Source organism: Hetaerina americana, unplaced genomic scaffold (assembly GCF_022747635.1).
Source record: "Hetaerina americana unplaced genomic scaffold, ioHetAmer1.1.p SCAF_263, whole genome shotgun sequence".
NCBI classification, from domain to species: domain Eukaryota; kingdom Metazoa; phylum Arthropoda; class Insecta; order Odonata; family Calopterygidae; genus Hetaerina; species Hetaerina americana.
In genome coordinates, this window is record NW_027286834.1 from 222690 (window position 1) to 239106 (window position 16417).

Consider the following 16417-nt stretch of genomic DNA (forward strand, 5'->3'; position numbering starts at 1 on the left):
CATATTTCAGTTACCATGAAAAATGTGATCGCTTCATTGGTTTTGGTCATATATCTTCAGTAATCCCCTCTAAAACTCATTGAAAAGCCTCTGTAAATAATCATCGTAGAGTTGGACCCTGATTGCTAGCCATGCCCAAACATGATTCATTGAATTTTAAATTATTTCTAAATGAGTGGAACAGCAAGAGTGCCAACATTTAGAGGAGAATATTATTTATTGATTAGGTGCATTCATTTCTATGGTTCATAGATTCAAAACTATTGCTAATTAAATGACATAATACTACGGAAGCCATATCTCAAATAATTCTCTCTTTTATTTACATGAAAGTCATGGTTAACATTCGATTGAACACTATAAAAAAAATCACGTTTATTTACTCCTGAATATCCATCTCTTCAAATAATTTATTTAGAAGAACCCAATTTAGTTTAATTAATGGTAAATATTTTGTTCAAATGCAATGAATGCTATTGTAGGACAACATCTTGAACTCCCTGTATCAGCTGTGGATTTTGGGTGCCTTGGACAACACTGGAAACTTGACTCCATTGGGGAGGCAGATGGCTGAGTTCCCTCTGGACCCTCCCCTCTGCCAAATGCTCATAGTCTCCTGTGAAATGGGATGCAGTGCGGACATACTTATCATTGGTAAGTGGATTTCAGCTCCAGGAAGGCATTATTTGTCAATTTCACTCTGCTGGCGGTCCCAGTTGTGGGAGGAGAAATGAGAACAATGATGATTATACGAGGGTCATCCGGAAAGTAGTACCCGTTCGTGCCGCATGAAGTGCTGACGACGCGAGTAGCCGCTGGACGAGGTCAGATAGCTTCAGTGGCTTGTCTGCCTTCTCTGAGCCAAGTTGCGTGACGCTAGCATTGCCTGTGTTGTTTCTGTGATTGTTTACAATGTTTAAAAAAATTGAGAACGCCGCCAGTTGTGAAGTGAGGGCAGTGATTAAATTCCTCAATGCAAGAAACGTTCGCCCATGTGATATTCATCGCCAATTAAAGGAGGTGTATGGAGACAATGTAATGGACGAGTCGTCTGTTCGGCGGTGGTGTCGCAACTTCAACATGGGGAGGGGGAACACACACGACGATGAGCGTTCGGGGAGACCGTCTGTCATTACAGACCAACTGGTGAGCTCAGTTGACGAATTCGTGAGGAACGATCGGCGCGTCACAATTGATGACATCTGTGAGCATTTTCCCAATGTTTCTCGAACAATTGTTCATGAAATTGTTAAACACCATCTGCATTATGCAAAAATTTGTGCAAGATGGGTCCCTCGCAAGCTTACAGATGAGCACAAAACCAAGCGTATGGCTGCAGCACTGACGTTTTTGGGACGTTATTCTGATGAAGGAGACTCTTTCTTGACTCGCATAATTACTGGTGACGAAACATGGGTTTGTTATGCATCACCTGAGAGTAAACGACAGTCAATGGAGTGGCATCATGCTCATTCACCAAACAAACCAAAAAAATTCAAGACAGTTCTGTCCACCAGGAAACTCATGGCAACCATTTTCTGGGATCGACGAGGTGTATTGCTTATTGATTTTATGGCCCGTGGAGACACTATTAATGCCAATGCGTATTGTGAAACATTAAAGAAATTACGGCGGGCAATACAAAATCGGCGGCGAGGTCTATTGTCTACTGGTGTCATTCTCGTTCATGACAATGCCAGGCCTCATGCAGCTGGGATAACACAAAAACTTTTGCAGCAATTCAAATGGGAAACTTTCGACCATCCACCGTATAGCCCGGACTTGGCCCCTTCAGATTTTCATCTCTTTACAAAGCTTAAAGACTTTTTGGCAGGAAAAAGATTTGACAGCGATGAAGAACTTAAAGAAGGAGTGACCCTGTATCTCAATGAGCTGGCGGCGAAGGACTATGCAGCAGGAATACAGAAACTTGTCACACGTTATGACAAATGCCTTAATTTGCTTGGAGATTATGTTGAGAAGTAGTTTAAAGTATCCTCTTTCAAATAAAATTTTTTATGTTTGTTAATATTTACTTTTGTGTCTTTATTTCACGAACGGGTACTACTTTCCGGATGACCCTCGTATTATTTACCCAAGGATTGGTGTACAGCAGAAGTATGGGACAAGTCATAAAAAACTAGGCATTCAGAGAAGCTTTTATGTGTGGAGAAAAAAATGTGCATATTTATCATAGGACACCTACATAGGTTATATTTTGCACTTACGTGTCATATTTTGTCACTCATAAATTCAGGCACTCTGTGATAATAATTTTCCCCAATTAGCATCTGGTAAAAACCTCTATAGTCCAAAAGTCATGTGTATGTTGGTATAATATTGCTCTGCTCCCTGTTAGTCTTAATTTACAGGGATAAAAATGTTTACTCCCCTGAAGGCATAGGACTGTTGTTAATAAGACTATAGGGCTTGAATTATGTTAAGATATTGTGGATGAGAGGGGAGGAGGTGATTCATTACATTTCCTTGAGGAGGGTGTGGCAGGCAAGGACTGGAGTGAAATTTAATTATTGCGCTGTTTTCATGATTGCGTATTGCGAAAGAATTCTAATTATCCTTGATCACTATGGAACACTTAGCAAATGATGACCTTGATGACTTTTGATGGTGACTTTTTGAATTATTTAATCATTTATTGCCTGCTAATACGGTTTGTGAATGTGTATTCCATTTCACTGCGTCATGCATTCTAATACAACCCAAATAATAAAAATAAGTTGATCTTCATGGTGATGTACTTTGTTTCATAACTGAAACATAGATAATTGTAGTGAATGATGCACATATAATATCAATCAGGAAAAAATGTTGATGTTGACTGAGGTGTTGTTCTTCATTGCATCAGTACTAAGTTTGGAGCATTTGGAGCAAAATAAGTTGTAGGATAATCACGCTTTAATGTGGTAAGGTATTTCTCTGCCGATTTGCTATTTTTTTCTGTTGTGTATCATTTCTCTTAAAATACTTCCTCCTGGTACAGAAAAATTAATGTTTGGGCCATATTAGATCCCTTGAATGTGTTTTATATGTTGAATGCCATGGTAAATTGTATTTACTTGTAGATTGTATGTTGTGTTTGTTTTATAAGGTCTAATATCTGATAATTTGAGTGAAATTGTTTTTTTCCAGTGTCCATGTTGTCTGTTCCATCAATTTTCTATCGCCCAAAAGGCCGGGAAGAAGAGGCTGATTCTGTGCGTGAAAAATTTCAAGTTCCAGAGTCTGATCATTTGACTTACCTCAATGTTTATAATCAATGGAGGACGAATAAGTAAGTGCTTGTCTGTTGAACTCGTAAGTGGGCCATTGGGTAAATCAAACTAGTGCATTATTTATGTTGATGGTCGGTACTCTAGGTCAGATGCACGCACAATCACAGCAAATTGTTCAAAGCATTTCTGTTTTTTGAATGTTAGTGTCATCAAATGGTGACTTAAAAACATATTAAGAGTAAGGTTTGAATGGGGTTTAAACTCCAAATACATATTAGGAAACATATTTGGATGGATGCAAGAGATCAGCGGATATCAATAGAGAAAAAATATGATTTGTTAGGCATCAGGACCTCTCTCAAGTGCTGTGACTAGTGAGCTAATGTGCCAAGTGCCAGCAAGTGTGGTTTGGATCCTTGGGAGGGGAATGGCGGTTGGGGTATAAGCGGGGCACCGTGAAGGGGCGATGAGTGGGACTGCCGAAAGGGCAGGATTTCGAGTGAGGGCAGGGAACAGGGAGAGAGAGAGCCGATTCGAGCATTGGGTCGACTTTGGAAAGGAGTGTTGGAGGGGAGGGAGATGTGGGGAAATGTCAATTCGTGCTAATGGATGCATGATGAAGCATGGACGTGTGGAAGAGATGGATGAAGACACCGTCTCAGGCATTACTTAGTGGAAGCATTTCATAGTAAAAGAACAAAGACTAACTTTGCGATTCCCACTGGACTTTTTATTTTTCTTGACCATGGTTTTGTTGCAACGAGTTAAAAGAAGACAGGATTATGATAAAGTGAGAAGGAGAGCACATTTTCTTCTAAGACAAACCAGTCACGCAGACAGGACTAAGCAAGTGACTGGCAAAGGACAATTATTGACAAAGGATTGCTAATGCATGTTCACATTCATCGTATCTGCCCTCATTCAAATGATGCAGCGTAGATAGTCAGTGATTCATTTGCTGCATAGTAAAACTATGTGTTTGTTAGCCTTAAAGGGGAATATGGAATTCTCAGGGCTAATGAATGGCTGGGAAACCATAATTGGAAAGTGCAGATGGTGTAGAAATGTTTAAATTAAAATATTAATTGCTATTGAATACTTTTGATTGTGTCATCAAAACTAAAAATTTTGAAGAAAACACAGATATTTCTAGGTTGTATTTTTTAAAAAGCAGCATTTCAAAGTTAAAAAGCATTTAATTATCTTTTTGGTTGTTATTTTATTGAAATTTTGAGGAGCCGGGAAGGGAAAGAGAGAGAATAGCATGGGCAATCCAGAAAACAGATAATCAAAAGTTTATTGTGCATTGTTTTAATAAGGGATTGTGCGGATGTTAGGTATGTGTTGGTAAGGTTAATATATTACTCATGAATAAAATTACAGAGAAGAATGATGTGGTAATGGCTCCTTGCATTTCCTCCTTGTCCTCCCTCCTTGGTGGGGAGGCCAGTGAGAGAGTAGCATTGTGACCTGCAGTCCATTAGGTAAAACGCCTTTTGCCTACCACTCCAATATTCCCAACGGGAGCTGCTGCATCATCAATAGGAATGCAAACGTCCCCAGGCATGATGCAAAAGCTGCCAACATCCTCCAACATCCTCCAACATGAGGCATCAGTGCCATGAAAACCTGTCTTCCAAACTGTCGGAGGCTATAGATGGAGAAAGTGAAGCAGCACAACCTAATCCAGGAGTGATGGACTTGGTGAAGGAAGGGAATAAGCCCTCAAATTGGAGGTGGCAAAGGCTGAAAGAAGGTCTAAGAAAGAGTGTGCGGAGAAGGAAATGCACCAAGGGAAACGAATGGTGTGCTGCAATTGTAGGCCGTGGACGGTGATACGAGGTGAGGAGAATTGGAGAGGAGGGGAATGGTGTGCATGGCAAAGGGGAGAGGGATGAAGAGGGGCTGGCTGAAATGAAGCGAACAAAAGAGGTGAAGGGAACATGGGATTCTGCAGGGGAAGTTGGTTGGATGGAGATCCACGTGGGATAGTGAAGAAGAAAGTGAAGTGGGGCTGACTGACTGAGGGCAAAAGGGGCTGTGGGAGGAAGAGAGATTGATGAGGCCTCAAGCAAGGGATGAGAGGACATGACATGATGCAAACAGCGATGGATCGGGAGGGATGGAGGCAGAAATATCATTTGAAGGGAGAGGGGAAAGAGAGATTTGATGATGGAGAGGGAGGCAGGCAAATGAGGGAATGGCTCAAGGTATGTGCATGAGTGGTGAAGAAGTGGGATGTGCACTTGGCAAGATGAAGGGCTGTGGCTGCAGAGCAGGTGGACTTTGGAGTGGGGCTGGGATCGATGGGCTATGGGAGGATTTGATCGGAGCGCAGTGGGAGCAGGGCAGCATGTGAGGTGGAAGGGGCGTGCACCAATCTATGGAGGGGTGATGAAAGAGGGCCACCATAGAGGAATGAAACTGGTGTCACGTGCGGTGAAGATATTGGGAAGGGTGATCACGGCACGGCGGAGACGGCCATGGTTGAGTAAAAGTACGGTTCTGTGCCGGAGAGGGGAGGAGGAGTAGATTTAATGAGTGCTCTTAGGCATGATTGAAAATGTAGCTTGCAGATCTACGCATGGATTTTATAAATGTTGAGAAGGCATGATATATATGTTTCCCGGCAAGAGGTGCGAGTGTGCCAGAAAAATCTTTGAGGGTGGTGAGGAATTGGCACTTGCAGGAGGAATATGCAAGGATCTGAGAACTAAGTCAGTAGTGTCGGTGAAACTGTAGGGTTTTGCATAGCATTTGGGCTGCATCAGGGATCAGCTTTCAGCCCACGCATCTTCGATCAGGCCATGGGTGTGTTGGTGAGGATATATGGAGCAGGGTGCCATGTGGCTTGCTGTTTGAAGGTGGCAGATAGTTCTCTGCGAAGAGAGCAGAGGAAAACTGTAAGAGAAGCTGGAAGAATGAAGAATATTGTTGGAAAAGATAGGAATGAGGAATAGCAGAGTGAAAATGCAATGTACATGTATGGCTTTGGAAAATGAGGAGGGCATCCTCAGTTAACTTTGCTAATGAAAAGCTGAAACAACAGGATGCTTATGTCAGATATGCATGTTTTTGGTGAGAAATAAAAGCATTTCATCAAAAGTGTTTATTTTCTTCCATGGAACAGTGAACATATGTCTAAGTAGATAGCTTATAATATCTAACTTTGCATTATAAAAATGAAGTCCTTCATCAGGTTATATTTTCAGTATTTCACATTATAATCTACAATTTATTATAATGGAGGAAGAATAATGGAGTTTTCCTATATTTAATAATTTTTATCTTTATTTTAATAGGAGTTAAAATGTAAAAATTTTTTAAAAGTTGTAAAGATAAATTTAGCATTTGCTTTAGGAGCTTTAAATAATCATGGAAATCTATTGTAATATGTTGAAATATTGAGGCGTTATAAGTGCATTAAATCTTCTAAATTGTTTTTTCATGTGAGATCCGTCAGGAAACTATCCAGCCTTGCATTATTTTAAGAAAAATACCCGAAACTAAAACAATTAGGAGGCTTTGGTGTTTCCCTATAAAAGTACGTACTTTGCCCTTGGGAGACCTCACTCACCCTCATCCCAGCGTCTCTTCATAACAATCGGCCAAGTCCTTTCTGTTGGAATGGCCATCATCAGCTGCCTCGTCCGCGCTTTCTCCTTTATCTCGCCAACCGACTGTTATGAAGACTGGGCTTTTGCTGAAGGGTCATAGCTATAGACCGATGACTCATCTCCAGTTGTCACCTTTTTCAGAAAACCTGAGTCATCGTTAGCGCCTTGGAGCAAGTCTCTTGCAACTGCACCACGAAATTCTCGACTTTGACGAGATAAAGGAGGATGTGATGGGGCAGCTGGCCATTCTGATAGGAAGGGCTTTGCTGATAGTTTTGAAAAGTGGAAGACAGATGCTGGGATAAGTGTGTGAGGCCTGATTGTTTCAGGGAGGTCATTTTTCTCAAAATATTGCAAGGCTGGATCCATATGGACGGACCTCATATGCTGGCTACATAAATGATAGTTACTTTCACGATATTATGGAAGTTAAATCAGCTGGCAATCATGCATGAAATAAGCTGAGCTACTTTCATAACAATTTCAATTTGACCGCATTGTTGTATTAACTGGTGTTGTTAGTGATTTACAGCGTGGGGTGTTGGGAGTGTGTGGGATAATTCAAGGATTGATGAGTCACCCGTGCTGGAAAGCTTTGAATCAAAGATTCTATTTTTTCTTGGAAAACTAGAAAATTCAGTGAAATTGACAACCACCATAACTGTCTTTGGCTGTTTAATCATAACTGATTGCACTGAAAAATAAAAAGCATTGTAAGACAAAGTGAAAACTGCCATGGACACCTGTGTGTGGGCTGTTAGCGGCTAGTGCAGAGCAGCTTTTTATTACAAACATCTTCACTTTCATTACTTTGATAAACCATTCTATCTTTGATATTTCATTTACTCATGATTAGTTAAAATTAGAATATTATCTTTGTTTGAATCTTCGCTTACTCGATTCTCTGTTAAGTTGGAACCCACTCGGATGCTCATCTTAGTTGTATGACTATCACCTGCGTTGTTCCAATGTGTTTTTTACCTGTTTATTTGAGTCATCCTAGGCATGAACTGTACATTTGATGGGTATAATATTCTGATATAGGCATCATAACAGTGCTACCTCGCTGTATACATTTCCTAATTTTTTAGGCAGGGCTCCTTTTTAAAAATCAGGAAATACTTAGAGCTTTCAGATGATTGGCATTGTGGCAATACCGTTTTTGCAGTTGCTCTTGTACTATTATTTGTATGTATGCTAATAATTATTTTTTCCTCCCCCCTTCAATAGTTATTCCTCTGCATGGTGTAATGAGCATTTCATCCACATCAAAGCTATGAGGAAAGTTCGAGAAGTAAGGCAACAGCTGAAGGATATTCTTGTTCAGCAAAAAGTGGAAGTGTCCTCTTGTGGGACTGATTGGGACATTATCAGAAAATGTATTTGTTCAGGTTAGCTTGCTTTCTTTTACAGAAAGGTTTTTATTGTGATATTTTTTCCAAGTAGCACCAGTCTAAATGTAGCAAATCTTTTTTAAATGACATTCCTCCATAATTCACGGAGTATAACCCCCTAGTGCTCACCTTCTCTTCGATAACAGAGCCCAATTTCAGCAGAGTGAACGGTCGGAACCACTGTGTTTAGTTAAATGTTGTTTGTTTTCTCTGTTCTAGCATTATTTACCATATTTTCATTTGCCTTCTTTGTAGTCCTGATGGATTATAAGGATGGCTAATAATTCATGCATAAACCTGAAAATCAGATCATTATGATTGGAAATTTTAAATGTCACTTGGTTTTAACCAAACAAAAAGGCACTGCATGCAAAATTCCTGGTTGATATTCATTTGGGTGTGCATTTCCGTGATGATGCTACATGAAATCACTATATTTATTGTAAAAGATGTCTTAGAATAATAAGATGCAGAAAGAAGTGGCTTTTCTGTGTAAAGAGTTAGGATGTACGTGCATTATGTCACTGTCGTATCAAAAAGTTGATTCCAACTTTAACTCATATAGTCATAGTACACGATACAATGTTAGCGCAATACCTTTGACCAGGTGTTTATGTGAGTTCAGTAATGCATTGTAAGCTGCATGAGGGGAGCAGGATGGTGAATAACATCCCGACTTCCCACTCAGGGGGTCCGGGTTTGAATCCCAGAGGCGGCAGATCTGTTTCAATGCTATTCTGATCTCTACTTGAGGTGCTTTGTGGAGAGCACTTTGAGTGAGTGTGCTGTCTGTTGGATGGGATGTCTGGCTGTGGACTCTTTCATTAAGAGTGGGATAATGCTGATGCAGGATTTCCCTCCACCCTTCCTCCTCCCCCATCCATTCACCCCTAACGGCGCGAATGACCTCAGCTGTCGGTCCCTTCCCCTAATTTCTAATACTTAACCACACGACAATTTTGAACATGTTAATCGATCTTGATGGAACTGATACAGCTGTCAAGGGCTTACTCAGTGGCCTGCTGCTTAATATGTGTGTTGTCTTGGATTGAGATACACAGCTTCCCAGTTATGCCACAGAGTTTAAGGGTGGGGGAAGAAGGGGGAAGGATGTTACAATGCAGCCATGCTATAATCACGTTCCTATAGTTTTAGTCATTAAACTGTTAATCATTAGTTTTCTATAATTTTTGGAATGGTTTTAATGTGCAACAGTTCAGAGACCTGTACCATAAATTCCTATGCAGTGGAAACATAACTTTGCAGAAAATGAAGTTGATAAATTGACAAAGCAATTAATTTTCCCATGTGAAATGTGTATAGCCATGACCTGGCCTCCAAAATCATTCCTAACTAATTTCAATCATATCTTACTAAACACTCTCACAAGCAATCTCAATTTAAATGCCACCACTAAACTATGCCACTTCCTTAGAGTTGGCAGCTCTGGAAATTTAATGGATGGCTAAAATAAAAGTAGCTTGGATATGTTATTTACTTTAAATAATTAATTATTGTTTAGTAAAATGTCAGGATTAATACTGTGGCATTTCTAGTGAATACTCGACTTTAATATATTTCCATGTGTGGACATGGGGCCGTCAACTGTTGGATGTGATGGTATTGTGTATGAACATGAGTGCTTTATTTTCTTAAATGCACTTCCCCTGCCCCACCAAAACTTCTTTGAATCAGATGAGAAATTAATTTGCAATCAGCCATCCTTTTAATTTGCTCAGTTCTCTGTGGGGAGGGGTTTTGCGTTATTGGATTTTTAAAAAAATGCATCAGATACTTACTGGACCCCCATGACCACATGGGACGAACTCTGGGTTCCTGCTTTATCTAAAAACACACGAGCACCCTTGGCTTCCGGATTTCGTTTGGAGCGGATCGGAGATGTCCACAGAATTCAGTCACAGTGTTCAGTTGAACATTGCAGATTCGACACATTTGCAAGATCGAAGAAATCTTCACTTATAGTTTCTAAGGCATTAGAACATTGTTTTATGCTGTCACGATTTGATGATTTTGCACTGTTAATCGAATGAGACAAATTGAAATGAGCAAAATTCTTGGAATATGTATGCATGCTTGTATCCATTAATCAAAGCCTGTCACTACGACAAGGGTGAGGGGAAAATTTCTCAGCCTGACAATGATAGACTGCAATTTTCAGTTTAAATATGATCATATTTCTCTACAATTCTCCCTTGACTTCAACACACTTTGACCAGCATTTCTCCAACATCAGTGGTCCTTCTCAGGAGTGAGAGTCTGAAAGGCTTCAAAAATGTCCATCTATGGCCATCTCAACTTCTTCATTGGAGGAGAACGCTTCCCAGAAATACGTTCCTTCAAATACAAGAACAGAGGGAAGTCTGAAGGAGGCAATAAAACAGGAGAAATGCCGGAGCAAATCTTACCCAAAATCCCATGGTTTTCCCATCGCCAACAAACCTTTGTGAGCAGGGCATTGCGTGCTGGGTGAATGATGATTTTTTTCCCCTTCCACCCAGGCCTCTTCCTGCGAATTTCGACCTTCAACTGGTCAAGAAGGTTGGAGGGTTGCTATTCATATCCTGAGCCTTGACAACACCAAGTGCTCTTGGCACCATATAAGTGTCCATGTGACAGTTTGACCCTTTAAACGCTAACTTTCTTCTGAACATTTTGTCATTTAATCATAACTTGTGTTGTTTAAAGTTACTCAAAAATTTTGTCTCAGTGAAAAAATGGAGTTATCTCGTGAAGACTTTGGTGCAGAGATTTTTTATGACTTTCGACGTAGATTATCAAGACAGGAGTGCATCAATCAACTTACTTCCACTTTTGGCGATGAAGCCCCATCCAATGCGACTGTGAAACGCTGGTGTAAAAAATTCCATCCTGGCTGCCGTTCGCTCAGCAACGAAAGTCCTGAAGGTCGTCCAAAAATGACTCTGAGCCAGAACTAGTGAAGGAAGATCGTCATGTGACTTATCGTGAGATTGAGGATTGCATTCTTGGGGATTAGTATGACGAGCATCAATAAGATAATGCTTGAACATTTAGCTGTGAAAAATATTTATTCGCGATGGATCTCGCATAATTTGACAGCTCAAAAAATGCTCGTGTCAATTGCTGCAAAGAAATGCTCAACAAATTCAATCGGGGTGCATCAAAAGTTGTGTATAACGTCTACAGGGGTGACGAATATTGGATATATGCGTATGAGCCCAAAACAAAGCCGAAATCCACTGTACGGGGCTTCCAAGACGAGCCAAATCTGTCAAAAGTGATTCTTGCACAAAGCACATCGAAGCAAATGATCGCCCGTTTCTTCGGAATAACTGGACATGCGGAAATCGTACCGTTAGAGCAACGTAGAACCGTGAATTCTGAATGGTACACGAGCATTTGTTGGCCAGAAGTGCTTCTTGAAGTACAGAAAAAGAAGCGGCAACGAAGGATCATTCTTCATCATGACAATGCAAGCTCTCACAGATCTGCTGGCTGAAGCAAGTGCTTATTTGACTGGCAGAAACACCGAATTGATGGGTCATCCTCCATACGGCCCTGATTTAGCACCAAGTGACTTCTTTTTATTCCTGTATATCAAGAAAAAATAGTATTGCCAACTTTGTTTGGTGCATGAAGAAGCCATTGATGAATCAAAAAACCACGTTTTGGAGGTACCTAAATTGGAGTGGAAAAAGTGTTACGAAAATTGGCCCGAGCTCATGCAAAAAAGTATTGATTATCATGGAGAATACTTCGCAAAACAATAAAGCCATATTCAACAATAAATTACTGTCTTTTAATTATTAGGATGAAAATATAGATAGCAACCCTTGGATTCCGCTCTAATTTTTCTCCCTGTTTCAAGGTAATCAATGAACAGGATCTCTTTGGCTTCCTAAAACACACTGGCCATAACCTTTGCGGCAGTTACGATTGGCTTTCTTTGGTGCCGAACCACCGGCTTCCACCCACTCCTTCGACCGATGGTTCATTTGTGGTGCGTAGTGGTGGTCCCATCCATGATGAAAAATCGCCGCATTAAATCGATCAGTTCCCTCTTGAATCGTCCTAACATTGCGGCGAAAATCATTTGCGCATTTGCTTGTGATCGGCATCCAGCAAATGCAGTACTCACCTTGGGTATAGCTTCCCTATTTATTTGTGCAAGATGTTTGCAATGTTTCTTGTGATCGACATCCCCACGGCCTCGGCTATTTCAATCACCTTCACTTGCCTCTCGTCCATCGCGCTCTTGTGCACCGTTTCGATGGTCTCCAGTGTGGTTGTGGTTTTTGGCCATCCTTGACACGTGGGTCATCGTCGAGGGAAATGCAACCACATTCAAAGTCAGCTGCCCACCTTCTAACAGTTGATTTGATTGAAGAAGCAGAATCCCTGTGCACTTTTGTCAACTTGGGATGAATTTCCTCATGGGGTTGATCCATCCAAAACGAAGCATTTCCTGACCGCACCATATTCAAGTTTTTCCATTTAAGCGGAAAACACGAAAGACATCCACTGCAACAATAGGTGTAAACAAACTACTCGAGAGAACAAGGTGGAAGTTGTCGTACGAACTAATGACACGGGCACCCAGGCAGGAATGATGATGAATTGATTGGAACGCCATATCTGTGCCAGGCCGAGAACTTTTCACCTTGCCCTCGTACCTACCTGTGCATATAATTGAGCAGAATCTGTTTTGTTGTCTAGACATATTTTTTTCTTCTGAACTTGCCCGCAGAAGTAGTTCTTAGAACCCCCACTCATTCCTCTCTTGCAAATGTTGGCATTTGAATTGGGGGATTAGCTGTCAGTCAGGATGGCATTTTAACAATAATTTCACATCCAGGTGTATCATACATATGGCCAGTGTTATAAATTACTGTGTTGTAACTGAGGGGTGATGCGCTCTCGTGTTGAATAGCATTTTTAGTATTTGGGTTTAAAGAATCAACAAACTCTTTGCAATAGTAATGTGAGCATTAGTGTGTATTAGTATTTAATGTAGTTTGTTTTAATGGGTTGTACGTTTTTCACTGGTTATTTTTATTTCCATGGAAATCGCAAAGGGACCCAAAAGATAAAGTGCTGTCAGTGCACCGTAATTTTTAATGGTCTTCATAATATTATATCTTGTTAGTTTTTAACAATATAAAAATGATAATCCTCTGTTTCCATCGCATCTACAATTTGATTAATTTCATTTCCTTCACTATGAATACTTCTTTGAACTAGTGGACTGCTCATTTTCTTTGTCAGGAATTTTTTGGATTACATTTTATTTTCAGCCATTACCTTGAGACGTTGATGGCAGACATTGAATGATGTGGGGCAGGAGACTGAGATTTCTTATTATGAGTACAGTTTTATTAGTTTATAATTTAATAAGTCGATGGTGGGTAATTTATATTTGTTTTGTGATGCTCAATTCTTTCCCTAGATGATAACAGAAATGTAAACTTACTTTTGAGATGAGTTTACAATTTCAAAGGTTGTGTAATTCCAATTGTCATTATTTTTCTAATAATCCTTGTAAAATCACAAAACTCCGTGAAATTGGAGCGTCTGTCATGGAATCGAAATAAAATTTCAGCTAACGGGTGAGTGATTTCCTTTGATATGATTTTGATTAATTGTTTTCCTGTTTGATGCTATATGTCAGCCAGCCAAGGCAGCGCAAGGGCATGAGTATTGGTGGTTCATCCCTCGGGGAGCCTGATTACCAGCCAGGGTTTATTTAGGACCCCTAGGGTGAACAGGCCACCAGAGTTGTGTGGCAAATGATTGCATTGTAATACATGGCCTTAAATTTATCTCCACAGCTTACTTCCATCAAGCAGCCCGTTTAAAAGGCATTGGCGAATATGTTAATTGTAGAACCGGAATGCCTTGCCATTTGCACCCTACGTCTGCATTATTTGGAATGGGATTCACTCCTGATTATGTTGTTTACCATGAGCTCATCATGACTGCTAAGGTAATTCATCACTTTCATTTTGGAACATTTGAAAAACAAATTTATTTGAGCATAGTCGTTGCATTTTTTTTGAGAAAGCATGTGCTGCAAGAATTTGTGTAATATTAATGAAGAATTACAATGCATTGAATAGACAAATTATATGTATTAGCTGTGACTTTAGTTTGTCTTCTGTTCCATTTTGTATAATTAGAATGTGGCATGTGGTAACTAGGATGTTGCATCCCAGTTACTGATTTATAACTTATTTTTTTATGATTGAAGTAAGCCTTGAATTTATGGGTTGGGACTCCCATAATTAATAATTTCCTTTATTTATTGAGTTTTTTGAGAAATATTCATGACTTAAAATCAATGTAACCTGTTAAAGTAATTCTTTTTAGCAAATGGGGCTGACGTTATTTCATGCCCTTCCTCTCATATTCATTCTTATGACATTTTGTGTGTACAATGATTTTGTAGATTCCAATCATAAATGTCTGGATCTATAATATTTACACATAAATGTATACCTGCTTCATCTTTTATTGTATTCATAACTAATCATTTTTGTATTTAAAGGTAACCTTTGTTTGTGTGAATGATTTTAATTTTATTAATCAATGCTGAATATTCTCTATTGATGGTATTGTTTCAATTACAGGAATACATGCAATGTGTGACAGCTGTCGATGGACATTGGTTGGCTGAGCTGGGGCCAATGTTTTTCTCTGTGAAAGAAACTGGGAGATCTGGAAGGGACAAAAGACGCCAAGCCTTGGAGCATTTGCAGGAAATGGAGAGTCAAATGAAGGTGGCCCAGCAAGAGCTGCAATCTCGAAGAGAGGAGAAGGAAAGACTCGGGCAAGCGAGTATTCGAAGGTTAGTTGACTGGATATTATGTGTGGAATTCAATCTAAGTGATGATGCTGTAGTCTTATTCAGTTGATAACATTTTCTTGTTTCATCTCAGGGTTGAAATAGTTACTCCAGGAATGCGAGATCCTGAAGCATCGACTACACCTCGGCGGACACCGGCCCGTCTGGGACTATGAATTTTGAGTGTAAATCCAGCATTTTTTGTACATTTCCTGACTGGGCAAAACCAAATTGTATTAATCATGTCATATTTCGTCAACTATTTAAAAATAAAGTATTTTTATTTCATTGGTAATTTTTTTTTCAATTAATGCCTATTAAGTTAGAATTCAATTTCATTAGTTAAAATATCAACCTTACTGACATATAATAGAAGAAAGTAAACAATATCTTGATTAATATTTTGGTAGAAGAGCTAAATTAGCCCTCTCAGCTCTGCCAGCCAATAATAAGGCTTTTGCTCCTAGGGCTAGCTAAAAGTGCCGATGGCTGTTGTATTGACTCTTGCACACACATTAATCAAAATTATAATATCTAATCAATAATTTAACTTTTTCAAATATAACTTAGGCACTGCATGAAAGAGGAAATTTTTATGCAATATTTATTATATCTTTATGTTTATTTTTATCAACTTAATTGCTTTCATAAAGGGTATAACGTATGATTTTTTTCATGCTGTAAGTCCCAACCCAATAAGATGGCAAAATATGATATTTATGCACTTGAAATCATTTATTTCTCTTAAAATCCATGGTTTTGATCAATAATTATGGCTAATTTTAAGTTTGACAGATACTGCTATTTGATATGAAGGAGGATTCCTTGCAAGGTGTTTTGATGCAAAATAAGTTTCTCTATACTAGCACTTTGTCCCCTCCGGCAGTCGAATTTGTAAAGATCTGGGTCCAGCAGGTGCACTCCTTCCACTTCAATTTATTTTCTGAATATCATGCCCCTATCCTATATTTATTTTTTCTGTGGTTTTTAAAAAAAGGTATGGTAGGTAATGAAATGAAATTTTTGTAGTTGATAATCAACGTAGAATAGTGAAATGAAAAGTTATTATTATGTCATATTGTAAAGTATCTAGTTAAATGATTTTTTTTCATGAAGACATTTTTTTTAACTACAACTAATAATAATAATCTTAAATTTAACAAAAAAGAAAATTACATATATGTCATTGAAATATCTATACATTAGGTTAAAAATTGGGAAATATTTATATTTAAAGTAAGACAACATAATTATATAATAGATTTGAATACATAATATTATATGCATATATATAATTAATAATGAGAGAAAGTATGATACTTCTCAAAACAC

The 16417-nt window shown here is 39.1% G+C and overlaps 1 protein-coding gene across 1 annotated transcript in view; it reads left to right on the plus strand.

Moving 5' to 3' along the window:
• LOC139689645 (pre-mRNA-splicing factor ATP-dependent RNA helicase PRP16-like) overlaps positions 1-15380 on the plus strand; it is an 81370-nt gene extending 65990 nt beyond the window's left edge. The window contains exons 17-22 of the mRNA XM_071586825.1: positions 483-654; positions 3151-3292; positions 8081-8241; positions 14073-14227; positions 14871-15088; positions 15180-15380. Coding sequence (XP_071442926.1) covers positions 483-654; positions 3151-3292; positions 8081-8241; positions 14073-14227; positions 14871-15088; positions 15180-15261 — 930 coding nt within the window. The 3' untranslated portion in view covers positions 15262-15380. The remainder of the gene's footprint in view (positions 1-482; positions 655-3150; positions 3293-8080; positions 8242-14072; positions 14228-14870; positions 15089-15179) is intronic.
• Positions 15381-16417: the final 1037 nt, after the last annotated feature.